This window comes from Brassica oleracea, chromosome C2 (assembly GCF_000695525.1).
Source record: "Brassica oleracea var. oleracea cultivar TO1000 chromosome C2, BOL, whole genome shotgun sequence".
NCBI classification, from domain to species: Eukaryota; Viridiplantae; Streptophyta; class Magnoliopsida; order Brassicales; family Brassicaceae; genus Brassica; species Brassica oleracea.
Window position 1 is genome coordinate 1,749,930 of NC_027749.1, and position 24,388 is coordinate 1,774,317.

At 36.6% G+C, this 24,388-nt stretch overlaps 6 protein-coding genes, 1 long non-coding RNA gene and 1 pseudogene across 7 annotated transcripts; 3 read left to right on the plus strand and 5 right to left on the minus strand.

The window, feature by feature from the left end:
- On the minus strand, positions 1-2,400 carry LOC106321845 (serine/threonine-protein kinase 16-like). Its single transcript, XM_013760079.1, has 6 exons — positions 2,089-2,400; positions 1,416-1,558; positions 1,174-1,317; positions 767-952; positions 546-670; positions 1-449 (listed from the first exon to the last, which is right to left on the minus strand). Exons 1-6 carry the CDS (start codon positions 2,288-2,290, stop codon positions 221-223), a joined length of 1,029 nt encoding a protein of 342 aa, XP_013615533.1. The 5' UTR covers positions 2,291-2,400; the 3' UTR covers positions 1-220.
- A 298-nt stretch (positions 2,401-2,698) lies between these two features.
- Positions 2,699-4,724, minus strand: LOC106324904 (H/ACA ribonucleoprotein complex subunit 2-like protein). The gene is made up of 4 exons (XM_013762907.1): positions 4,563-4,724; positions 4,371-4,440; positions 3,061-3,166; positions 2,699-2,975 (listed from the first exon to the last, which is right to left on the minus strand). Exons 1-4 carry the CDS (start codon positions 4,690-4,692, stop codon positions 2,814-2,816), a joined length of 468 nt encoding a protein of 155 aa, XP_013618361.1. The 5' UTR covers positions 4,693-4,724; the 3' UTR covers positions 2,699-2,813.
- A 2,641-nt stretch (positions 4,725-7,365) lies between these two features.
- Positions 7,366-8,644, plus strand: LOC106325530 (protein Dr1 homolog). The gene is made up of 5 exons (XM_013763573.1): positions 7,366-7,517; positions 7,605-7,673; positions 7,761-7,850; positions 7,936-8,099; positions 8,205-8,644. The coding sequence occupies exons 2-5, from the start codon at positions 7,619-7,621 to the stop codon at positions 8,379-8,381; spliced, it is 486 nt and encodes a 161-aa protein (XP_013619027.1). The 5' UTR covers positions 7,366-7,517; positions 7,605-7,618; the 3' UTR covers positions 8,382-8,644.
- Positions 8,645-9,372: 728 nt separating this feature from the next.
- LOC106327857 lies at positions 9,373-11,820 on the plus strand. Its single transcript, XM_013766146.1, has 3 exons — positions 9,373-9,809; positions 10,496-10,626; positions 11,001-11,820. Exons 1-3 carry the CDS (start codon positions 9,519-9,521, stop codon positions 11,764-11,766), a joined length of 1,188 nt encoding a protein of 395 aa, XP_013621600.1. The 5' UTR covers positions 9,373-9,518; the 3' UTR covers positions 11,767-11,820.
- Positions 11,821-11,903: 83 nt separating this feature from the next.
- Positions 11,904-14,317, minus strand: LOC106327858 (porphobilinogen deaminase, chloroplastic-like). Its single transcript, XM_013766147.1, has 5 exons — positions 13,934-14,317; positions 12,839-13,244; positions 12,561-12,767; positions 12,305-12,482; positions 11,904-12,219 (listed from the first exon to the last, which is right to left on the minus strand). Exons 1-5 carry the CDS (start codon positions 14,170-14,172, stop codon positions 12,107-12,109), a joined length of 1,143 nt encoding a protein of 380 aa, XP_013621601.1. The 5' UTR covers positions 14,173-14,317; the 3' UTR covers positions 11,904-12,106.
- A 1,964-nt stretch (positions 14,318-16,281) lies between these two features.
- Positions 16,282-18,508, plus strand: LOC106321537 (succinyl-CoA ligase [ADP-forming] subunit alpha-1, mitochondrial-like). Its single transcript, XM_013759797.1, has 7 exons — positions 16,282-16,625; positions 16,829-17,038; positions 17,139-17,309; positions 17,433-17,556; positions 17,786-17,847; positions 17,948-18,029; positions 18,119-18,508. The coding sequence occupies exons 1-7, from the start codon at positions 16,386-16,388 to the stop codon at positions 18,259-18,261; spliced, it is 1,032 nt and encodes a 343-aa protein (XP_013615251.1). The 5' UTR covers positions 16,282-16,385; the 3' UTR covers positions 18,262-18,508.
- A 231-nt stretch (positions 18,509-18,739) lies between these two features.
- On the minus strand, positions 18,740-20,403 carry LOC106323150 (annotated as a pseudogene).
- A 1,030-nt stretch (positions 20,404-21,433) lies between these two features.
- On the minus strand, positions 21,434-21,983 carry LOC106326642. The gene is made up of 2 exons (XR_001267292.1): positions 21,889-21,983; positions 21,434-21,745 (listed from the first exon to the last, which is right to left on the minus strand). It is a non-coding gene; the product is annotated as an uncharacterized LOC106326642 (long non-coding RNA).
- Between the last annotated feature and the right edge of the window lie 2,405 nt (positions 21,984-24,388).

Consider the following 24,388-nt stretch of genomic DNA (forward strand, 5'->3'; position numbering starts at 1 on the left):
TTTAATAGTAAAACACATTAAGAAATCTGTCTGATAAAATAACATTATTTTAAAATGAAGTCTTACAAATAGATCAAACGAAAAATTTAATGTATTTTAATATGTATCTAATATAGGATCTTTCAAAATAGCTAAACATATAAATAAAAAGAAAAAAGCAATGTATATATTAAATCCTTTTTTCTTTTAACTCTTTAGATTATACCACCGGAGTGATGAATCATTTAGTGAACTTTGCGATCAATTTGTCAACGTGGATGATGATATCGTCAATGCGAGGTCGAACCGCAGCCTGAGGTTGCAGCATCCAAGTCACGAACTGGTGAAGAGCTTCGGGATAAGAAGCCTTTGGTCCTGCCTTTGGCCATTTGATCTTAGCGTTCACGATTGCAAGCTGAAGACTTCCATCAGATTCTTCAAGTACATATTCAAACGGAGACACACCGTACCTGCAAAAACCACAAAATGATTATCCAAAAAAAAAAAACTCTCTTCAAAATGCATGTCTTTGTTTAGTCTTAAGAGGGATGATAATCGTATTGTACATTATTGCGTATAGTGTGCAGCCTAGTGACCAGATATCAGTTCTCTCATCAATATCAGCATGGCTTGGGCAATCCCAGAGCTCGGGAGCTCTAAAAGGTGCTGAAGAATGTTCAGATGTCCATTCCTATTAAAGTCAAGAGATCATGAAGAATATTCACAAGTCCATGATTAATAAGAAATGGAGTAGTTCAGTAGTATGAATAAGGGATGGACATAGAACCTGTAACTGTAAGGCCTCTTGACGGGAGCGGATTTGCTTCCGTGCTGGACGAGCACTCCCAAAGTCCATCAAAATCGCAAGAGGAGTCTGTCCTTTCCTACGCGTTAACAGCACGTTTCCAGGTTTGACATCGTTGTGAGCATATGGTGGCTCCAGAGAGTGCATGTGTTTGAGTCCATCACAAAGCTGCAGTGGAATAGCTCTCGGCAATCACAACACTTGCAATTCACGACTAATCATTCAATAAATCTCATAGTTCTAGTCATACTATTAATCAAATGGTTCTCAAAGACAAAAATATACTAAAACAGCATAACGTAATAGTTAGTAGCAAAAGAATCAAAGTTAGAAACTAACAAGCTAGGTAAACAGAAATCAAATAAGGATTTTAAAAGAGGGGCTGATACCTGACGAAATATTTGCAAGACATCAGTTGTTGAGAAGGTTTCCTTTTTAGCCTTCATCGCTGTGGAATTATCCAGCAAGGTCCCATCCAGGTGAACAGGAAATAGCAAGAAGGCCTCGTGTTTCCCAGCTCCCTCTTGGCCGCCCTAACCAGATCAAAAGCAATACACTTTCAAAATTACAGAGACAAGTCTTCACCAAAACGTCAACCATGAAAGTTTTAAACCAGAGCTTATCTATCTACCTTCACAGGAATAATGGCATGATCAAGGAGAGGAAGCAAATTAGGGTGGCTGAACAAGGAAGAAACACGAATCTCCTCCCGCACCAGTTCCAGCTGCTCCTTGTTCTGAATCAGAACCTTCTTCATCGCATAAGTTCCATCAGCTACAATGAAAATCACATATAGGAAAATTAAACCTTAGTCATGACAAATGACCAACCAATATCAAGGATCAAAAGATTCAAATCCAAATTATATGAAAATTGATTCACTGTGATCACTCTGTTTGGCAAAATCATCCAAATTCAACTGCAGAATCTCAGATTCACCACGGATCAAACAACTTACACAAGATCGAAACAAGATTCAACGATCCCGAGTCAAATCTATATGAAAGTGGATTCACTGTAATGCCTATCATCTACAATCAACTGCAGAATCTCAGATGCACCACGGATCTCACTGTACACAAGATCGAAACAAGATTCAACGATTCCGAGCCTAAACCAAAACACATACGATTCCCTATATTGATTCAATTTGATTCCCGGAACAATCTCTAGCTGACACGAACGATCTCTATCATATCTAATCATAAGCATCAGATCGGATCCAATCGATATAACAATGCAGATCAAGGACTATCAAATCATCAATCATGATCCGGAGAGAAATGATCGGTAGTAGTACTAACCGGAGAGATGAGCTGGATCCTTGACTTTCGACGCCAAACCGCCACCGGACGAAGCGTCGGCGACGATCTCCTTCACCAGAAACACGAACGCGAAGCCGCCTTCGCCGAGCTGCCTCACGATCCTGAAACGGTTCTCGTTGATCCACACGTCGCCTCCGCCGGAGTCGTAAAGCGCGTTCAATCCCGAAAACGAACAGCCCATACTTGATTCCTTTGGATCTGGTGAAGATTTACACAATTCGGAAGATCCTTCAGATTCGCATTCTCCAGATCTCGAGTTTTGGAGGTGAAGCGTTCATGTCAGCTTATACGAGCAGTTTTCGCTCAATTTATTAATTAAATAGTAATTAATTAATTGCAGTTTAGCTAATTGGTTCGGTAAAAAAACAATAACCGAGAGGATTGGTTTGATAAGATTACTAGATTAAACCGTTAAACCAATCAAATACATCAATTTATAGTCAACGATTTACAAAAACCGGATCCGTAAACAACTTGTGATCGTAATGGCCTTACAATCAGTTTCTTTAGGCCTTTTTACGCATTTGTTTGGGCCTAAGTATTATCTTTGGGCCTTAATACTGTTTTTTTTGGATGTTTTGGCAGCTGGCAACTAGAAATAAAGTATTATTATCCCAGGCTTTAATATCTCATCATATTCATTAAGCAACAAAACCACAGACACAAACACAAACACATGTTCTTTGATGCTAGTTCCTAATCAATCAAATCACAGAAGTTGAAAGCTCTTTAACATCGTCAGCGACTTGTTCGTAGTCTGACTTCAACTTTTGGAGATCTTCCGCACTCAGCTCTCCTTTAGCCGGTTTAAGCATGACCAAAACACAACAAGTTGGTCGTTTTGTAGCACCGGCTTGGGCAAGATCCTGCATTACACAAAACATACATAGAACCGAGACAAAAGCCATAAGACTAAAGAATCTACAATTTAAGGAAGAAAATTAAACTTACTTCTTTAGATGGAACATAGACGTAAGGAATACCAGCTTCCTCACACAAGATCGGAACATGGGTGATCACATCGATGGGAGAAATGTTTCCAGCTATAACACATATTCTGCACAACCAGCAAAACCATCTATTACAACACAAACCGTAGGAACAAAAAGTTGCAATAAAGAACCTAAACATACAAGAGAATGTGGGTTTAAACCAGGCCCGCAAATCAAAGAAGTTTTCAGAGAGGGCACAGACATTTCAAACCCATGATTCAGTTTACGTGTACAGTACCATGCTACATTCATTATATTTAATCCAGAGCATCGGCTTAATTGTACACGGATCACAGATAAACATAAAGACAAACCAATGATCATCAAGAACACAAAAACCAAATTGCCAAACATAAATCACAAGCAAAAACAAACGAATGTGGATATCAACCAGGCCCTCTAATCAAAGAACAACTCAGAGAGGGCAGACATATCAATCCGCAGCAAGCTCAGTTTACGTGCACAGTACCATGCTACCTTCATTCTATTAATATCCAGAGCATCGGCTTAATTGTACACGAGTCATATAAAGACAAACCATAACCTTAATCATACACTACAAAGTAAAACACAACCATACGCAAAATTAAACAAAAATACTAACAGAAATCAACTATAGTTTATAATTAATGATATGAAACGCTAAACCAAAGATAAAAATGTGGATCTAAACCAGGCCGTCTAATCATGAAAACTCAAAGATGGCAGACATGTCGATCCATAGTTCACTTTACGTGTACAGTACCATGCTACATTCATTACGTTTAATCCAGGGCATCGGCTTAATTGTACACGGATTATACATCAAAAATAGATACAATTACAATGTGTTTTCAGACAAATGCGTACTTAAAACGATCAAACAAATAACCAAGATAGAGATATGTAATGTGGATCTAAACCAGGCCGTCTAATCATATATTAAACTCAGAGATGGCAGACATGTCGATCCATAAGTTCAGTTTTCGTGTACAGTACCATGCTACCTTCATTCATTATTTATAATCCAGAGCATCGGCTTAATTGTACACGGACTTGACATAATAACAGATTCAGTTACAATACATTTTCAGACAACATTGTACTAACAAATAAACAAGACAGAGATGTGTAATGTCGATCCATAAGTTCACTTTCCGTGTACAGTACCATGCTACATTCATTATTTATAATCCAGAGCATCGGCTTAATTGTACACGGATCACACACAGATCCTATCACAAGACGCATTCAACACGCAAGAGATTACATTTAAAAATGAATACTAACCCTTTCTGGCCACGTCTGATGCTTTTCACCACTTCCTTAACGCCTCTCTTCAAGCATTTCTTACCAGCAGCTGTTGACAGTGAACAGAACAATAAACCTCAGACAAAGCTAAAAAGCTACAAAACGAGCTCACAGGTAAGAACGGAGAATGATACGAGTAACACAAAGTACAAGTTAGTTTCGAATTGGTACCTTTTTGAATGAGTTTGAACGTCCTCTTCTGAAGCTTTTTACCGGCGAGGGGTTTAGCGATAGGAGCGAGAGAGATGACCTTCTTCTTCTCCTTTTGAATCGACTTCTCTGCTTCTGTATCGCTTCCCATATTTAGCAAATGAAATGAGTAAAGAGTGGCAGAAGAAGAGTGGCGGAAACAAGTAGGGTTTTATAGATGAGCAGAAGAAAACAAAATTATTGGAAACCCTAAATTCGTATGGGCTTGAAAAGTAAAGTGTATGTTGATTAGATTGTATGGGCTGATTATTGGGCCTTGGTACAGAATGTCTGGATCTTTTCTATCTTTTACATTTCAGTTCCATCACATGTAATCCCGTTATTATTATTACGAGGATCACGACATTGACAACCCTCCTGCTACCGAGGTTGAGACAATATCCCTTTGGATACCCTACCTGACAAATTGATATGTCATGGATCGATAATAGCAGCGGCAATAGATTAGAGTGGAGTATTAAGAATCAAATCGGTGCTGAATATTTCGGGGATTACGAGCGTGCAGCAGGAGCCGATGAGATGGAAGGTTTACTCTGGACAGCCTCATGTATGAGAGACAGAAGGATAATCTCGATACGGTTCGAGACGGACTGGTCAGACCTAGTGGACATGACTACAAACCTGGAGGATTGACCAACATCTGCGACAGAAAATCGAGGTTTTCCAGAGATTACAAGAGGATTTCGAGGATGTGAATCTGTCTCATATTCTTCGAAGTAGTAATGGTCGGGTGGACGCATTAGCAAAAGAAGCAAGGATTAGAGGTTATGTTTTTTCTCATATAGATCATATCCGGCCAGACGGAGGTGCTCCTTAGAGAATCGGCTCGTCTGACCACCACTTGATAGATTAAATGGGCAATTGACAAAAAAAGATCCCGTTATTGTAACATTTGACTTCTTTTATTTATTTTTTTATGGTATGCAACAATTTAGAGGAATAAAAGGTAGGATGAAATGTAGATGAGAGGGAATAGTAGTTTTTCACTCATCCTTTACAAAATGGTTCATACTTCCATCCAATTGTTATTCTAGTGATACATCTTTTTGATTGGTAAGTAAGTAAGATGAATATGAAATCACATAACATTAAACGTTTGACTAAACAAATATTCTTTAGTTGAATTGAATCTTCGCACAAGTCACATTAATAATAATGTAAAAAATCTGATGAAGATGCAAAACAAGATAGCAGAAATCAGAAAAAGAGAACACCATTCTCCCCACCTCTTCTGTTTACAAGGTAGAAACCTATTACTAGAACAAAACCACCTCCACCTCAAAAGCCTGGCGGCATTAACACTTTTCAGAGTGAATTTGATTCTTGCTGATGAACATTTTTAACACCAAATCAGCTCTCAACAGTAGCTACGCTTCATCTACAAGAACTTACTGCCATGGCTTCAAATGGGCATTCTGATCACTGCAATTTGATTCACTGGAAGAAAAAGATCAACCAAATAGGAGAGAAACTAAGATATAGATGCCATAAACAAGGGTTCACAATATTTTATGAAGTAATGATGAAATAAACGTGTTTTGCAAGCATTCATCACTTTATGAAACAAATAGATTGGATCATGCATAATTACACCGCAGGGCTCTAAAAGGAACAAAGTTACAAGATAAGTGAAAGCAAAAAGCATATCAGTCAACTAAAAACACATATGTATACTCAGTTAGCAAACAAACAAAACTAAACAGACTATTACCAGAAACAGTGTTCAATCTATCTGCTCCTATGAACTCAAAAATCATTTATTTTCTTTTGAGTTGCCTGGAAAAAACACAGTGAATTGACTCTGTTTTCCCTCACTATCAAATCGTTTACATATTAAACTTTAAAAGGATTCATCAAAAGTGATGATTGATAGAAGAGGCAACCGCTGGATGCAGAGGTTTATCGATCCGTTCATGCTTTTAATCTCTTTCCAACAACAACAAACAACCAAAAATAAAATCCACAGGAAGAGATCGATGAACCGCTGCCTCCAGCGACTTTCACTCTTTTAATTAAATTGAATTAGAAAAAAAAAAAAAAAAAAAAAAACCTAGTTTCCCGATTTGGAGCAAGCAAGCAATAAATCTCAGATCTACAAAAAAAAATCAACAGGCACCATAACTAGTAGTAGCTGGATCTTCATTGCCTCCACCAATCAAAACAAACGCAAATAAACAAAAAAAAAACAATAACGTAAAGCACATGCATCTGCAGGTAAACTGGGACAAAGAGGAATCTGAGATATGGAGTACATGTACAAATCTATCAAACCACACAGAGAGAACATAAAAGTAGGGAACAGAGTAATGAAATTTGAATCAGTCATTTGATGTTTTTTTTTTTTAATTAGCCTATTGGCGCACATATCGCCTATATCAGGACAATCATTACTTCTATCTTATTAACAATCATTACTTTTATCTTATTAGGCTCCAGGTCCGAATGGTGACTGCAGTTTAAGCGCTGCGGGACAAGCGGTTCAACTGCGGTACGATTTTAACAGTTATAAAAATATATAGATATATGGTATATGTAGAGATTTTTGTTACTGTTAATTGGTGCGGGACCGAGCGGTTGTAAAGATTTAAAAGCCTTAGTTTGTGTTTTGTGGTAGTGCTGCCTGCTGACTTTGTTTTGGATCAGCGTGGGCTTAAATAAATAAAGCTCAGTAAAAAGCCCAATCAATAATATAATCTTACGCGCCGTCAACTAGTTTTGGGGGAAAAGTGACATCCACGCGCTTATTTCTGGTTTCTATATTTTTCCCTAATCAACTCGTGAAAAAAAAGCGAAACGGAGAGAGAAAAACCGCCGTTCAACACGTTCCGATTCTCCGCCGCGACTCGGTCTCGAGATTCGTTAGTTTCCCCGGATCTCCGTCGTTAATCCGCCTCCGTTTCGATCTGTTAAAACTAGGTCAGCACTCTTCTATCTAGTGTTATTCATGGAACAATTAATCTACCGTTAAATCTTATTATCGTTTTTCGAATTGCGATTCCGTAGAGAGAAAAAAAACGATGGATCCGATGGATATAGTTGGAAAATCTAAGGAAGATGCTTCGCTTCCTAAAGGTAAAACGTTTGTTAATTTTCATTAGCAATTAAGGATTGAATTGAATGCTAAACAATATGTTATGTTCTCTTGTGATGATGTTTCAGCTACAATGACTAAAATTATAAAGGAGATGTTACCAGCAGATGTTCGCGTTGCTAGAGATGCTCAGGACCTTCTCATCGAGTGCTGTGTTGGTAATAAGATGATCACTCTTTTGATTTCTCTTTATCAGTAGGTGTAATGTAGCTGATCTGATCATTAGAAATGTTGTTGGTCCAGAGTTTATAAACCTTATATCGTCAGAGTCTAATGAAGTATGTAACAAAGAGGATAAACGAACGATCGCGCCTGAGCATGTACTCAAAGCGCTTCATGTTCTTGGATTTGGGGAATACGTTGAAGAAGTCTACTCTGCTTATGAGCAACATAAATACGAAACCATGGTGAAATGATCTATCACTGTCCATTACTTTAATTCCAGACCTGTAATTAAAAAAAAAATTAAAGATGTAATTGTGTGTTTCCTGCGTTTTTTGCGAATTGTGCAGCAAGATTCACAGAGGAGTGTGAAGATGAACACCGGAGCAGAGATGACGGAAGAGGAAGCAGCAGCGGAACAGCAGAGGATGTTTGCGGAAGCTCGAGCTAGAATGAATGGAGGTGGTGTTTCTGTTCCGCAACCAGAGCAGCAACTAGATACCCAACAGCCAAATCTACAAAGCTAATCAAGAAGGGGAGGATACTTCTTTTAACATTTTTTTTTTCCGGTAGCATTTCTCTGTAAAGTGCAAAGATTCGTCTTCTTGGTGTTGATAAGCTCTTTACATTTTTAACTTAGATTTGTGTTTTCTTTTGAATCTAAAATCGCTTGGGTGATTCAGATGTAATTAGTAAAGCATTGTCTTGTTTCTTTGCAACTGTCGTTTTCACATCCTAGCTCCCTAGTCTTTGTAACTCGATTGTTCTAAATGCTACATCTCGATTTCAATGTTGGGCACCTAATCTGATGTCATACATATATTGATAGAATTTGAAGCGTTAGAAAATAACAAGTGAAAACCCCAATCAAATTTTTTTTGGCTGTTCATGATTCTAAATTTCCAATAAGGCCTCAAAAAGTAGCCTGTTTATGAAGCCTGAATCAACTCTCAAAATGGTTTAAAAAAGATGGAGATGCGGGGTATCGATCCCCGTGTACCTCTCGCATGCTAAGCGAGCGCTCTACCATCTGAGCGCTCTACCATCTGAGCTACATCCCCGTTGACAAAGACGAACTTCAAACTGTTTAATGGTTGTGAGTTACAAGTTCAACAGTGTATTTGCCATTTGGTATGGTTCTCATCATTCTCAACATCCAACCGAACCGTACCATTAACTAAAAAAACCTTACGTTCCTAATGGGTTGTGTTTTATTTAACAGTTGTTTAATTTTGGTTAGGCAAAGAATAATAGATTTAATTAACTCACCCCACCCCACCCCTTGGCCGACATTATACACGCTTTATTTTGTCAAACATGCAGACCCGGTTTTTGACTTTAGAACCTGCTATTTTATCCAGTAGTGGGATCAATGCAGATAATTTGGTATTGACCGAATCAGAATCACACTGTTGATAATCTTATTATTCTTTTCCAACACTTTATTATAAACATTTGTTACTATAAAATAGTGGTTTACATGACTTTGAAAATAGAATGAAAACCAATAATCTCTAGTCCACGAGTTTTGTTAATCACTCGACGCATCACTCCCTCACCGTTCGATTTTTTTTCTTTCCACGAGCTGATGTTTGAATTGTGATCAAATCTAGTTTCGGATAGCTAGAGAGAGAGAGAGAGAGAGAGATAGAGATTAGATTACTATGTTTATGGATTGTCGAGAGAGAAGGCTTTCTAATCGTAACGGCACTTCTCCAGAATACACCAACGGAAAATTCCGCGACGATAAAAATAGTTACGGAGGAGGATTCTTCTTAGATCCTTCTAGTTCGAACATCCTTCGCATCCCGTCTCAGACTTCTTCTTCTTCTCCTCCACGTTCCAGCTCTTCCTCGCCGTATCACGGTTCTAGCTCCCCTGACCGTGGCTTCATCGAGCACCGCGTCTCCAAGTTCGATACTCTCGCCGGCATTGCCATCAAATACGGCGTTGAGGTTAAAAAATTATATGTTTTTGACTTTGCCATGTTAGAGTTAAAAAGGTAGAAATTGAATTTAATGGTACTGGTAAAAAGGCATTTTTTGTTTAGATTGAGGCATGATGAAGAAGAACACGTGAGGAATAAAAGTGTGTACTCCCAAAAAAATAGGATTTTCTAGATTTAGTTTTTATTCCAAAATGAGTCTCGCTCTGTTACCGAAATTAAAATGTTTTAGATTTTTTACTTGTTCCACAAAGATAGATTTTCTATATGTTTAAGATATTTTTTTATACTTTTAAGAAACACTAAATGAAAATATTTGAATTGATTAAATTTCATTGGTGAAAAATTATTGGAAAGTGTATAATAAAGTAAAAGAAAAATTAAATTATAAACATTTATTGAAATCTTAATAAGCGTGAACACTTTAGAAAATCTTATTTTCGGGAGCAGATGGAGTAGATTTTTTAAAACATTTAAGAAATTTTTAGTAGTTAATGTTAATTTTTTTATGAAACATTAATTGAAAATATTTAAATTGGTTAAATACTATTATTTGATATTTATTGAAAATATATATTATAAAATAAATAATAAATACTTTAGAAAATCCTTCTTTTGGGGACAGAAGGTTTTGATGTTCTGAATTTTTTTTACTTTATTTTTTTTGTGTTTGTTGTTAAAATGCTCTGCTTTCAGGTTGGAGATGTTAAGAAGATGAATGGGCTTGTTACTGATCTTCAAATGTTTGCTCTCAAGTCTCTCCGGATCCCTTTACCTGGAAGACATCCTCCTTCTCCTTGTTTATCTAACGGCTCCTTACACCGTGGGTGGGTACTTTAATCACATCTTTATCTTGCACCAAGTTACAGCTTTGATATGCGAGCTAGCATTTAAGTGCCGGTCTTGTGCAAAGCCTTCTCTCAGAACCCCCAACTTTTTTCGAAAATATTACAAAAAACTCTGAAAGTCGTAAAAATATTATTTTTTTAATTGAAATCTTTATTAAGTCGTCTGCCTCGAGCCAAAATCTCAGGTCGGTTGAAAATGAAAAGTACATAGACATGGTCTTCTTATTGCAGAGTAGTTTACATTACCCAAGCTTTATTTTTTGAACTGGTTGTGTTGGACTGAAGCTGCTGCATATTCATTATCAAAGTGATCCTCTTTACATGGTTCTAATATGTGGAATCTTTATTTACAGAGAGGGATGTTCATGCCACGAACTAGGCTCACAAAACGATACCAACAGCGACGCGTTTGACTCATTCCAGTCTCTGAGGTTGAAATCTTCAGAGAAGAAAGGCTACTACGGGCTAAAACCACCAATCAGAACAGTTTCTGTAGGAGGAAGCTTAGAGATGGGAGCTTACAAGACAGAAAGCAACGGTGATAGTCAATACCTCAGACCTTTCACATCCACAAACACTCCCTTGAACCACCACAGGAAGTCCAGAAGCTTAGTCGATGCACTTCTCGAAGAGTTCAACCAATCATCTCAAGAACCGAGTTCCAATAAGTTTATGAGAAGACGCCAAAAGTCCGAAGCCGACTTTACATCCCGGACTCCAGAGCTTATGTTGAAAGAAGAGAACAGTAGCAGCAGCAATGGCGGGTTCTTATCATCAGTAGGAGGAAAAGGTTTAGCTTTGAGATCAAAAGCCTCAAGTAGAACTAGTCTATCATCAGCAGAATCTGAGACTTGTAGTTTCAATCCAGTACCAATGAACTTGATAGATACTCCAGTTTCAGACAGCTTTGCCAGTGTAAGAAAATCTTCAAGTGCATGGAGTCTACAAGATCCGGACGGTAACAGCAATAACGGTTCATCGTCACTGTCTCTATGGCCGACTTCAAAATGGAGTTTGAAACCTGATTTGCTCACTACACCTGCTGTTATTACAAGCTCAATCTTTGATGGGTTGCCTAAGCCTTTAACAGGGAGGAGAAACAAAACGGCTATGGACTAAAGTGAAACGGTCAGTTTCTCTTTTATTTTACTGTCCCCATTCTTTTTGTTGAAACTATACAAATCAAAAGTAGAAGAAGCTGTGTTTAGGCTTAGTGCAGAGTAAATAGAAGTAAAGAGAGTATAGAACATCTGAAGTTGTGATGGTGAATGTAATAATTTTTTTAATTATAATGAGCATACAAAAAAAACAATCAATACAAGAAGGTTATCTTTCTCTCTAAATCAAAAAAGTTACAACAGATTTAGGAAGCAGAAGAAAAGGGATCTATGATGTTGGAAAGCTCCTCTAGCCTAGACTCTGTCCATGTCACAGCCCTTCTTCCTCTTCTTTGACTGGCTTAGTTGCCGAAGAAGCCTGGACCAGCACGAGAGAGCAGTTCTTGCCCAGCGTCTTTTCCCATCTTCACCATGTCCTCAAACACGTAAGGACCTTTTCTTGACGTCTCAAGAACTGTGTCACCACAAAGATGGAATAGATAAAGAAATGAATGATGGGAATGTCGCATAGATAGATATGTAGGGATGCTCTTTCATACCTCGAGTACCGTCAGGTGATGCAACCAATCCTCTGAAATAGCAGTTGCCTTCTTCGTCCTTGGCCGCGTATCCAGCAATAGGAGTACGACATGAGCCATCCAGCGTTTCAAGAAAGGCTCTCTCGCACGCAACCGCTAGCCTTGTTTCCTCATGGTTCAATGAAGCTAAGTAATTTGCCTGCAGATGCAAAACAACAATAGAATCATTCCCACGAAAAGTAAACTTAAGTTTAGCTCAGAGGAATGTTCTTTATACCATTTTATCATCATCAGTTCTGCAGGCAATTCCAATAGCTCCTTGAGCAACAGCTGGAAGCATTTCATCGAGAGATAGTACAGATGCAACGTTCTCTGTCATGCTTAGTCTCTTAAGACCAGCTAGTGCTAATAGAGTAGCATGTACTTTTCCTCCTTGAAGCTTAGATAGCCTCGTCTGCACATTACCCCTAAAGTTTTCCTCAACCTGCAGAGGCAAGAAACACCTGATTCAATAAAATAAGAAGTGGCAGCCACACAAGAATGGTGAAAACTTACAGCTAATGAAGGATACTTGTGGAGTATCTGCGACTTTCTCCTGAGAGAAGCAGTTCCCACAACGCTTCCCCCTGGAAGATCGGCTAAGGAGGCAGCAGTGAGACAGATAAAAGCATCTCTGACATCCTCACGCACAAGGTTACAAGGCAAGACCGTTTTCTCGGGGAGATAAGTGGGGACATCTTTCATGGAATGGACTGCTATGTCTATATGGCCGTTGATTAAGGCCTCGTCTATCTCTTTGGTGAAAAGACCTTTCCCACCAATGTCAGCAAGCGGCTGGGAGAGAATCTTGTCACCGGTGGTTTTGATGATCTCGATGTGGATGGCTCCGTCTTCAGTGAGCTCTGGGTGTATTGCCTGGAGCTTGGCTCGTGTCTCGTATGCTTGTGCAAGTGCTAGAGGACTGTCCTACACAGTAAAAGTACATAAGCAGAAAAAAAGATGATAAAATATGCATGAGATGCTAAATTCAATTCACCACTAATGCAACATCAATCACAAGACAAGATTGAACTACTATGAGCACAGAAACCGAAGTAACATATCACATCTCTTGCCAAATAAATTACACTAAATCATTGTCCCCTAAAACTCACTCAAACCAAAGTAACATATCTCATTTCTAGCCAGATAAATTACAACTAAAACATTCAACCATGACATTGTCCACTATAACTCACTTAAACCCAGGAAGAGGATCCAAACAGAGGACTGATAAAAATGGAGACTTTGAATCAGAACTAAGGAAACCAAAGCAAACCCATTAGCATTCAAGCACTCATATAAACAGAGAAGTGGTAAAAATCGAGACTTTGAATCAGAACTAAGGAAACCAAAGCAAACCCATTAGCATTCAAGCACTCATATAAACAGAGAAGTGGTAAAAATCGAGACTTTGAATCAGAACTAAGGAAACCAAAGCAAACCCATTAGCATTCAAGCACTCATATAAACAGAGAAGTGGTAAAAATCGAGACTTTGAATCAGAACTAAGGAAACCAAAGCAAACCCATTAGCATTCAAGCACTCATATACTCTTAAGAGATCAGTGATCACACGAGAAGCAAAAAAAAAGAGAGAGAGAGACTTTACCTTCCCCTTGTGCCAATTCTGATGATAGCAGTTCGAGTTTTCTGTTCAACAGCAACACAAGCTCTTACAAAGCCTGAAGAGGTGCCTTTTCGACGACATTTAGCTAGAGAAGGAGCGCTGATCTGCGGAAGCGAGAATCCGGTAAAGGTGAGGGAGCAGGAGTTGACCGGGGAAGAAGGTTGACAACGCGTGAGAGAGATCTTGTGAGCTTGACAGAGAGATGAAGAAGCGATATCCATGGATTCCGACAGAGCAAAGTGCAAAGATTTGGAATCTGTTAGGAGAGATTTAGAGGGAAAAAAAAGAAAGAGATCAGAGCTTCAAATGGAGGTTGATAGAGATCTCTTTGATGATTTTTTGGATAGGATAGTTCGATATTAATCACCTACGGGGTAACCCATAACTGAGTTTCGTGTTCTAATGCCTTTTCCACCGTCCATTTTTCAATCTCGTGGACTCAAGCTTATTGGGCCTCCACGTTAGTACCAATGGGCCTTGGCTAGGCGTGCGATCCTAAACCAAATTACTCTGAGCGGATCGGGTCGTGATGGTCGGTGGATCGAATATAGAGAACTGAGGTTCCAGATTTTAATACCATGTAGGAGCTGTATGGATCCTTCGACTGTGACAACAACAAGATCAATTGGGGCTATGAAGGATAAGCAGGAGAACATTGATATCATTGAGACTGTCTTCCGCGGTGCAAGGAAGGGTCGTGGGTTGGTCATTGCTCCTAAAGATTACTCCACCAAATACCGCTACTAACGTGCCTTCGCAGCACATTGGTTTTTGTTTAATAACATTGGATCAATACTATGTCGAATTTAAGAGCATCATTAGTAGTGCAGTACCTAATCAATTTAATACCAATATTGTTTTTCTGTGTAATTAAAATCAATGATAAAACAAAAAAAAAACATATATATTAACTAAGGTGTTTAGTCTCTTTCCATTATTCTCAAATTTCTTTATGAATAATCGTTTCTCCACTTTACACTTTCTTTCTACCTTTTTTAGTTTTTAAATAATTTAGCTACTAAAAAATGTTGGAAAAAAAACTTAACAATGCGGCTGCTCTAAATTGTGTGGTTTGTGCATCTATAAATAATTTTTTTTGTGTTATTTAAGATTTTTCAAAAATGTTTCTTAATCTGGTGTTATTGGCTTGTGACTTCGTATCATCATTTAAAATATTAAAAATATAGTTTGTATATTCATTACTTTAAAAAGTCAATAACAATCTTTTATTATTTAGTTAACTAAAAAGTAATTGCCATTTTTGAAAATGGGTGTTATTGATTTATTAATTTAAACTTTTTATCTTAAAAATTATTTTGCAAAGTATAGTATTTTTGTACCAGTTTCTTCGAAGATTGTCTCTAATAAAAATAATTAAATTACTATAATAGAAATCTCATATTCATTTAACCAAAATCCATCATAGCCATCATCACCTTGGTGTTCGGAACTTGTCCAATCTCTAAACAAAGAATGGTATCAATCATTTCATCTTCTTACAGTCATTTCAGAGATATACACATTCAAAAAAAAAAAATTATGAAGAGAAAATAAGAAAGTGTTCTTTTCCTAAATTGTCATCTCATTAATGGCAAAATATTATGCATGTTTACATAAACATAATAGAAATAAATTGAAAATTTGGTATGCACCTCCAAATTTCGAAGAAATGTTTGAGTATGTTCGTGATATTTTAAAATAATTTAAGAAATTTTAAAGTCAGTAAGTAAAATTAAATAATAACCAGTAAAGCAAAATAATATTATGCATGATAAAACTTACCAATCTTTGTAAATTGCAATCTTTAATAAAAAAATTAATGAGTCTCTATTACGAGATTTTAAGGTTTTTTTTCACGCAATTTGAGAATTAATGTTAATGAAAAGATATATATATTTTTTTTTAAAACTCATGTTTTCTATTGGTCTTTGAAACAACATATTGGAAAAAATGTCTCTGATACAAGATTTGATCGAAGAAATTTCAGTTAGAAAACCAGTCAAATCTCTGCTCAGAATAATGATGATCATTCAGTGTCATCATTTAACTCCTCAACAGCAACATCATTTAACCCAAAATATCTTTTTCGGTAGAGATCAATTTAGTTTTGAATAAAACTTCAAGCAAAGACTTTACCTCCTATATTGTATCCCAAATCAATTTAAGATCACCTCTCTCTATTCTTCTAGGTGTATGATTCAAAACTTCAAATGTTGTACTACATATCATTACAAAGATTATTGGGCTTGGGCTAAAACTTCAGAAGACTCATTTTGATCTGCTGACTATTATTCAAAACGAACCTCGCTGACATTTCATCTCTCCATTTCCGTTTTTACCCTTCACTCGGTTAGGGTTCAACAAAGTTGACTCAGATCGGAGCAACCTTTCTCTGTAAGCTGATCGATAACCAAACAAGAAGAAGAAGACAATCATGTCTAGGCAAGTCGCAAGGCTCCTCGGATCTCTGTCTCGCCGCTGCTCAAGCACCAGCTCCGAAGCTATTCCTCCGACTCTCAGCTCGTTGACGACCCAGTCTCGCTCCTTCGCGTCGGATCCTCCCCCTCCAGCCGCCGTCTTCGTCGACAAAAACACCAGAGTCATGTGCCAAGGCATCACCGGAAAGAACGGGACTTTCCACACCGAGCAAGCCATTGAGTACGGCACCAAAATGGTAAAGTCTTCACCTTTTTGAAGTGGGTTGATCTAAAGATTGTAACTTTATGCTTATTGTGTGTGTGTGTGTGTGTTGGATTGTGTAATTAAGTCTTCTTCCTCAATTTGATTTAAAGCTTGTGGCTTTCTAGTGGTTCCTCCTCAATTTGATTTAAAGATTGTAGCTTTATGCTAATTATGTGTGTTTGATTGTGTGATTAGGTGGCAGGAGTGACACCAAAGAAGGGAGGAACAGAGCACTTAGGTCTCCCTGTGTTCAACTCTGTTGCTGAAGCAAAAGCTGAGACCAAAGCCAATGCCTCTGTGATCTATGTTCCCGCGCCTTTCACTGCTGCTGCTATTATGGAGGGTATACAAGCTGAGTTGGATCTTATCGTGTGTATTACAGAAGGAATCCCTCAGCATGACATGGTATCTCTCTAGTGCTTATTGCTATAGGTTTGTGTAGAAATGTAATTGGCTCTTTTTTTGATTTGGGAGCTTGTGTTTGTTTGTTTGTTTGTTATTTAAGGTGCGTGTAAAGCATGCTCTTAACAGTCAGTCGAAAACTAGGCTGATTGGTCCAAACTGCCCTGGGATTATCAAGCCTGGTGAGTGCAAGATTGGTATTATGCCGGGGTACATCCACAAGCCTGGGAAGATTGGGATTGTTTCTCGTTCTGGAACCTTGACATATGAAGCTGTAAGCTCTTTTTTTTTAACGTCTTGTCTTCTCTGCTTGTTGTGCTTTTGAAAGTGTATGCATATGAGTTGTTGTTGGTTATGGCTTTCTCTAATGGTTGCTTTCGTTTAAACTTTCCTGCAGGTTTTCCAAACAACTGCAGTTGGTCTAGGCCAATCTACTTGTGTAGGGATTGGTGGAGATCCTTTTAACGGTACCAACTTTGTGGACTGCTTGGAGAAATTCTTCGTTGATCCTCAAACAGAAGGTAGTGTTTCAGAACTCAGGCCATTTAGCTTAAACAGATGAACCATAAAGATTAATTAGTAGAACGACAACATGTTCACCTAACTACTTTAGACTGCAAGATATTCTTATCTTAGAAGACTTCTATTCCTTTAATTCATCACTTTAAGAGTAGTTAGTAGCTTAATTGGAAAATCTCCTCTATTGTCCCTGAAAGATGGAAATTAAGAGGACACAGATGGCTGTTTCAGGTATCGTTCTCATTGGAGAAATCGGAGGCACTGCAGAGGAAGATGCTGCAGCTTTGATAAAGGTAATTGAACCAATTGCTAGTATTTTTCAACTCGGTCCATCTCTCTATTCTCATTCTTGAAAGTAAACTCAACTTTTGGTTTTTGGATGAATATAAACAGGAAAGTGGTACTGAGAAGCCTGTTGTTGCGTTTATTGCTGGACTCACTGCACCACCGGGTCGTCGAATGGGTCATGCAGGAGGTATGTTCATAAGCAAGCCATCTTAACTCCTACTTTTAGTTAGTTGCTATCATTTGCTTATCTGTTTTGTTGTTTGTTGCTTGTTGCAGCCATTGTTTCCGGTGGCAAAGGCACAGCTCAGGACAAGATTAAGAGTCTAAATGACGCCGGAGTGAAGGTTGTTGAATCTCCAGCTAAGATAGGAGCGGCCATGTATGATCTCTTTAAAGAAAGAGGTCTTTTGAAGCAGTGAAGTGAATTTCACTAGCTCACGTTTTTTTTAACCCATCTTGAAACCTTCAAGAAGTAAACAAAAAACCCTCATTCATCGCCCATTGATGGTTGTACACTCTTTTGAGGTTGTTTTCTAAATTGATATTCATTGAGAAGAAAAAAAAAACAATTTTTGTTTACATGCTGGTTTGAATAAATCAAATTTGCTTGAATTTTCTTGTAATCTAATCAAATTTTAAATGGATACCATATTGGATCATTCTCTATTGATAACTTCCATTACAAGAAATAAGAGTTGGTCATTTTGACTATATTATCAAGAACAAGCACAATGATTGTCTTCATTGTAGTCATTGTCAAATGTCAAACAATGAGATCAATCGTAGTACCAACCAGATGTAACGCTGCGTAGATCTTCTTGGAGTCGAAATACGTTTTGTCATGAGCTAGGCAATGAATCTGCGTAGCTTTGACTGCTTTATACAACTGGCTAATCCCCCTATGCATCCCGGGGTTCATATCTTGAATGTCATCTTCAAATGGAACTATCCGAGTTTGAACATTGAACACAGAGCAATGAGTAACTCCTCCAGGACTGGAATTGAATCTCAAAACTTTCTGCAACAAGTTTTATGCCTACAGACTTTTGTTTACATCATAGTTCAAGAGTCCATATAGTACACCACATGCGCCTGTAATTTACTATGTAGTTACATTTGAAAAAGATTAAAAAGTTAATATGGATATGTTAGTATCATTACAAGAAGGGCTAATGTCATTATGAAAAAGGAAAATTTGGTCCAGAGCAAAATACCTTGTAAGAAGGAGATGGGTCCATGACATCAGACCAAGATTAGCAAAATGACTTATCTGCAGCATCAACAGCAACCATGTAGTTCCTATCTACCAAAACCGGAAACCTTCCTTTACAAACCATTTCTCTGAATATCCCAAACCCTTCACTGATGTTTCCACTCAACAAAAAAGAGCTCACGAGGGATACATAAACACCTGAATCAGGTTCCATTTCCTTTGCTTCCATCTCACGAAAATAAACCAAAGCCTCACTCGTCCAGCCACACTTGCAAAGACCCTGAATAAGCGCCATGAACGTAATCTCATTCGGACAGCAACCTCTCCCCTTCATCTCGTTCCAACGAGAGACTGCTTCACCAGGCCTTCCACTAGCGCACAGCCCATGGATTAAACTAGTGTAAGTAACAACATCAGGGTCTTTCTCATCCTCGTACATCCTCGCAACACATGACATAGCCAAGTCAATCTCGCCTTCCTTGCACCATCCATCTACCATACTGTTGTAAGTAGCAACAGAAGGTTTTAATCCCTTTGATACCATCTCGTTAAAGAGGCTATCAGCTTCGGTAGCTCGACGTGCTTTGCACAGAGCTTTTATCATTATATCATTATACCATCTCACTGCGTTATCAACCTCATTAGCTTTCACCAAGCAGTTAATCACACTGCTGAGACAATCCAAATCCGGGAGACTTGCTTTGTTGTGATCTTTCAGAATCTGTATAATCTCAGACTCACCATCAAACTCATCATTTCCAAAGAGGTTCTGGATAAAAAATTGTAAGCATCTTGCACCAAATCAAACCTCTCCAACAAAGTTTTGTATAGAACCAACAGAGACTTTGCGCTCTCTCACACTCCCCAGCGTTGCAGTAAGCCTGCAACACTGGTGTGAGAGTGAACTTATCGAAACGAAACCCAAAACGCCTCATCTCCTCCAACCTCGTCTCAACTAAATCAACCAAGCTCGAATTTGACCTAGAAATAGCTTCTAGAAGACAGTTGTAAGTGTACTCATTGGGAACGCAAAGACCCATCTCTGTACTTCGATCAAAAACGAAACTTGCTTCTTCCACAAGGCCAGCGTTACCCAAACACTTGATAAAAAAAAACCTAACCCACCAGGAGACATCGAGCAGCGAGAGTTCAGAACATCTCCGACTAAAGCTTTCAGTGAGGCATTTCGTCGAGCACGTGATAGGATACAAGCAACTGCATTGTAAGCGTACATGTCGTTACTATACCCTTTCTGTTAAGAGGCCCAATTTAAGAAGAGATGGGCCGAGGCCCATCTTTTGAGCCCGTTCAAGACGGTTTCGACTACTTTGGTGTTAAGGTTTGGGAAAGGTTAGATTGATTGGGAGGGAGGAAGCTTGAGTTGTCTACTAGCTGCTTCGTGGTGAATGGTCTGTGAAGTTGGTGTCTGGAGACATCGCGGGTGAAGAAGAGCGATTCTAGAGAAGGCCATTAGAGAAGAAAACGTTTAGACCCAAAGACTCTGGTTTTGTTTTTTTCTTTCTAAAACCATCTTTGGCACCTGATGGTCGCGTTTTTGGCAAACGCGATTTTTACAAACGTGATTTTAAGTTGACAAAAAGTCAACCTAAATAATTTTGCTGTACATGATCTATGTATAATTTGTATATGCATTTTTATCTTACGGTTTTTTTACTAGAGACATTTCCCAAAGATAGTCTTTTAAGTTTTTGTCACAAAAATAACTTTCAATGTATAAAATGACTAAAATAAATTTTATTAAAGGGTAAAAATGTATTTTTATTCTAGAGTTAACTAATCTAAACTTTGGGTTTAGAGTTAAAAGGTGAGTTTTTGGGGATAAAATTTCAAATTTTAAAAAATAAAAAATAAATATTAAAAATTTCAAAATAAAAAGGCTATTTTAGTCAGTTTTTTAGAACTATTTTTATGATAAAAACTTAAAAATAACTATTTGAGAGAATTGTCATTTTATTATTTTATCACCAATTAAAAAAATGATTATATTAATAATTTACAACACAGTTTTACATATATTATATATTATGATAATTCATATTTTATTGTTATATTTGCATCAAACTGAATCAAAATTTGTATGTGATAGTAGATCTTATGTAAGTTTTTATTAATCTACCTAATAAGTAATAAATTGTAGTTTTATAAAATTTGAACTCCAATTTTTGGTGTAAATAAAAACTAACCAAACTATGCATTAGGAGACACATATAAAGTGTAGTTTTAAAATCCTTTTGCATTTCAGTGATTTTAGTTCTATTTCAACTTTTCCAGGATCCGTTGTATTATATATATATATATATATATATATATATATATATATATTTATATTTATATTGGCGGGATGAAAGCATATCATAGTTGAAGATCTTTTTATCTCTTTCGTACAAATATCATAAGTTCATAAATCATACAAAAGTAGCTAGGTAATACTGCAACATAAACGAAATAATTAAATGTTCATGCAAGTTTTACATGGTTTTGTGATTCTTAACAATAACAATGGCATTGTCCTCCGCCAACACGTTTGCAGAAACCACCTTTTTTGTTGTCGCATCCTTTAAGACACCAGCTGTTGCATCTCCTTGTGTCAAGGTTTGGGATGCACCTCCCAAATTCTGGGTGGGTATTGCAACACAAGGATGTACTTTCTAACACATATCCTTCAACATCTGCCAATCACACAAAATTAAAAACTCAATCACGCTTATATATATATATATATATATATATTTATAAAGTGGATAAAAGTTGTAAGAAACTAACAATTATTATAGAAATACATATTTTTTTTCAGAGTGTAAACACGACGTACCAACGGAGAAAAGGAGGACAAGAAGCAAAGCAAAAGAAAAAACTTTCACACTGGCCATAGTTAATCTTTATTTTTAGATTTGTAATAGTGTTTAAGCCTCGTTTCGTATTGATAAAAAGTGATGTATTTCACTCGTATTTATACTAGATGGATTCTACATTTTTCTGATTTGTTGATGAAACCAACGTTTCAGTCAAATCAAAAGTCAATAACACAAAAGATTTATTCTATTTCTACATATATTTGTATGACTATATTGTAAGACCATGACTTAGGATTTTTTTTTTTTTTTTTCTTAAAAAAAAAAAAACCAATCGCGGACTGTCACGTGTCGGTGGGATTCGCAAATAGTGCCAAAACCCCCCCCCAATAACCGATCTTTATTTGGTGATTTCTGGAAGTAGTTTTTAAAATTTTTATGGGATTCATGCGTCAGTGGAATCCACATTTTATCAAAAAAACTCTCTAAGGAGCTTGGGAGGATGATGCTCTACCATGTCAACCCGTTTTGTGAAAGTCAAAAGACTGCGACTTTCAGTTATGGAATATAACAGATGCAAATCTGAAATAGATATTGTTAACTGTTATTGTCCAAACATATTATTCTTCTTCCCGCAAAAACAAAAAAAAAGAGAGAAAAATAATTTGTTGTAGATGATCCATGAAGCATTTTATCTCTACAGTTATCATTCATTTAATTTCTATCACCAATTTTTAAAATTATCGTATTATTAATTTACAACGCAGATTTACATATATTATTATAATTCATATTTTACAGTTCTATTATTTTTTTAACTTATATTTTACAGTTCTATTTAATTACATCAAATTGAATCAAAATTTATACTTATGTGAGATAGTTTACTTGTAGATCCTATGTAAGTTTTTTCTTTAATCTTCTTAATTGGTAATAAATTATAGTTTTATAAAATTTAAACTCCAAATTTTTGGTGTGAAATTAACCAAACTATGCATTAAGAGATACATATAGAAAATGTAGTTTGTGACTAAAATCCTTTTGCATTACAGTATTTTTAGTTGTATTTTTTTCCAATCTTCCGTTCTATCATATATATGTATATATATTTATATTGACGGGAGTGTTACAAAAAAAAAAGAAAAATTTATATTGACGGGATGAAAGCATATTATAGCTTTTTTGACTAATTTTGAAGATTTGGGGGTTTTTCTTTTTTTTTTAGGGCTTTACTCCGAAGGGAGACCTTCCAGAAATTCTCGAAGGCTCAAAACAAGCTTAGGCCCAGAAAGGGGTTTGGAAATAGTTTTCGACCAGCAATAGACGCGCCTCGGTTAGTACCTCATTAGCTGCGTCATTGCCCCAAGCGCTAAAAAGCATATTATAGTTGAAGATCTTTTTATCCCTTTCGTACGAATATCATAATTTCATAAATCATACAAAAGTAGGTAATACGGCAACATAAACGAAATAATTAAATGTTCATGCATGTTTTACATAGTTTTGTGAGATTCTTAACAATAACAATGGCATTGTCCTCCGCCAACACGTTTGCAGAAACCACCTTTTTTACTGTCACATCCCTTAAGACACCAGCTGTTGCATCTTCCTGTGTCAAGGTTTGGGATGCACCTCCCAAATTCTGGGTGGGTAGTGCAACACAAGGATTTACTTTCTAACACATATCCTTCAACATCTGCCAATCACACAAAATTAAAAACTCAATCACGCTTATACATGTATATATATTTATAAAGTGGATAAAAGTTGTAAGAAACTAACAATTATTATAGAAATACATATTTTTTTGAGAGTGTAAACACTAAACACTACGTACCAACGGAGAAAAGGAGAACAAGAAGCAAAGCAAAAGAAAAAGCTTTCACACTGGTCATTATTAATCTTTTTTTTTTAGTTTTGTAATAAGCGTTTAAGCCTTGTTTTGTGTTGATTAAAAAAATGATGTATTTCACTCGTATTTATACTAGATGGATTCTATATTTTTCTGATGTGTTGATGAAACCAAAGTTTTAGTCAAATCAAAAGTCAATAACTTAAAGGCTTTATTCTATTTCTACTTATTTTGTATGCTGACTTTTTTTTTTGAACAAATTTGTATGCTGACTATATTGTAACATGTCAACCCTTTTTGTGAAAGTCAAAACACTCTGACTTTCAGTTATAGAATGTAATAAATAAAAGTCTGAGTTAGATATTGTTAATGGTTATGATCCAAACATATATATTCTTCCTGCAAAAAAAAAAGAGGAAAACATATATTTTTTATTTCTTTGGGCAATTCTCATAAATAGACAATTTTTTAAGTTTTTGTCACAAAATAGATCATAAGAAAGAAAATGACCAAAATATTTTATTTAATAGATAAAAAGACCTTAATACTCTATATATATAAATACAAATAAAAAATAAAATTTTCTTTATAAATTATATGTTTTATTTATAGTTTTAGATTATATGTTTTCAAATTCGATTTTTTTTATAAATTTCTTTTTTTGATTT

Bases quoted from the DNA above. Each gene is read 5' to 3' on its own strand.
- LOC106321845 (XM_013760079.1), bottom strand. From the start codon at position 2,290: ATGGGCTGTTCGTTTTCGGGATTGAACGCGCTTTACGACTCCGGCGGA. The intron at 1,318-1,415 runs GTAGATAGATAA...TGATCTGGTTAG, and splicing joins ATGCCATTATTCCTGTGAAG to GGCGGCCAAGAGGGAGCTGG. The intron at 953-1,173 runs GTATCAGCCCCT...ATTCCACTGCAG, and splicing joins TCTTGCAAATATTTCGTCAG to CTTTGTGATGGACTCAAACA.
- LOC106324904 (XM_013762907.1), bottom strand. From the start codon at position 4,692: ATGGGAAGCGATACAGAAGCAGAGAAGTCGATTCAAAAGGAGAAGAAG. The intron at 3,167-4,370 runs GTTAGTATTCAT...CTGGTTGTGCAG, and splicing joins ATCAGACGTGGCCAGAAAGG to AATATGTGTTATAGCTGGAA. The intron at 2,976-3,060 runs GTAAGTTTAATT...TGTGTAATGCAG, and splicing joins TCTATGTTCCATCTAAAGAA to GATCTTGCCCAAGCCGGTGC.
- LOC106325530 (XM_013763573.1), top strand. From the start codon at position 7,619: ATGGATCCGATGGATATAGTTGGAAAATCTAAGGAAGATGCTTCGCTT. The intron at 7,674-7,760 runs GTAAAACGTTTG...ATGATGTTTCAG, and splicing joins AGATGCTTCGCTTCCTAAAG to CTACAATGACTAAAATTATA. The intron at 8,100-8,204 runs GTGAAATGATCT...CGAATTGTGCAG, and splicing joins AACATAAATACGAAACCATG to CAAGATTCACAGAGGAGTGT.
- LOC106327857 (XM_013766146.1), top strand. From the start codon at position 9,519: ATGTTTATGGATTGTCGAGAGAGAAGGCTTTCTAATCGTAACGGCACT. The intron at 9,810-10,495 runs GTTAAAAAATTA...CTCTGCTTTCAG, and splicing joins CCATCAAATACGGCGTTGAG to GTTGGAGATGTTAAGAAGAT. The intron at 10,627-11,000 runs GTGGGTACTTTA...CTTTATTTACAG, and splicing joins AACGGCTCCTTACACCGTGG to AGAGGGATGTTCATGCCACG.
- LOC106327858 (XM_013766147.1), bottom strand. From the start codon at position 14,172: ATGGATATCGCTTCTTCATCTCTCTGTCAAGCTCACAAGATCTCTCTC. The intron at 13,245-13,933 runs GTAAAGTCTCTC...TGTGTAGGACAG, and splicing joins AGAATTGGCACAAGGGGAAG to TCCTCTAGCACTTGCACAAG. The intron at 12,483-12,560 runs GTATAAAGAACA...TTGCATCTGCAG, and splicing joins GAACTGATGATGATAAAATG to GCAAATTACTTAGCTTCATT.
- LOC106321537 (XM_013759797.1), top strand. From the start codon at position 16,386: ATGTCTAGGCAAGTCGCAAGGCTCCTCGGATCTCTGTCTCGCCGCTGC. The intron at 17,310-17,432 runs GTAAGCTCTTTT...ACTTTCCTGCAG, and splicing joins GAACCTTGACATATGAAGCT to GTTTTCCAAACAACTGCAGT. The intron at 18,030-18,118 runs GTATGTTCATAA...TGCTTGTTGCAG, and splicing joins TCGAATGGGTCATGCAGGAG to CCATTGTTTCCGGTGGCAAA.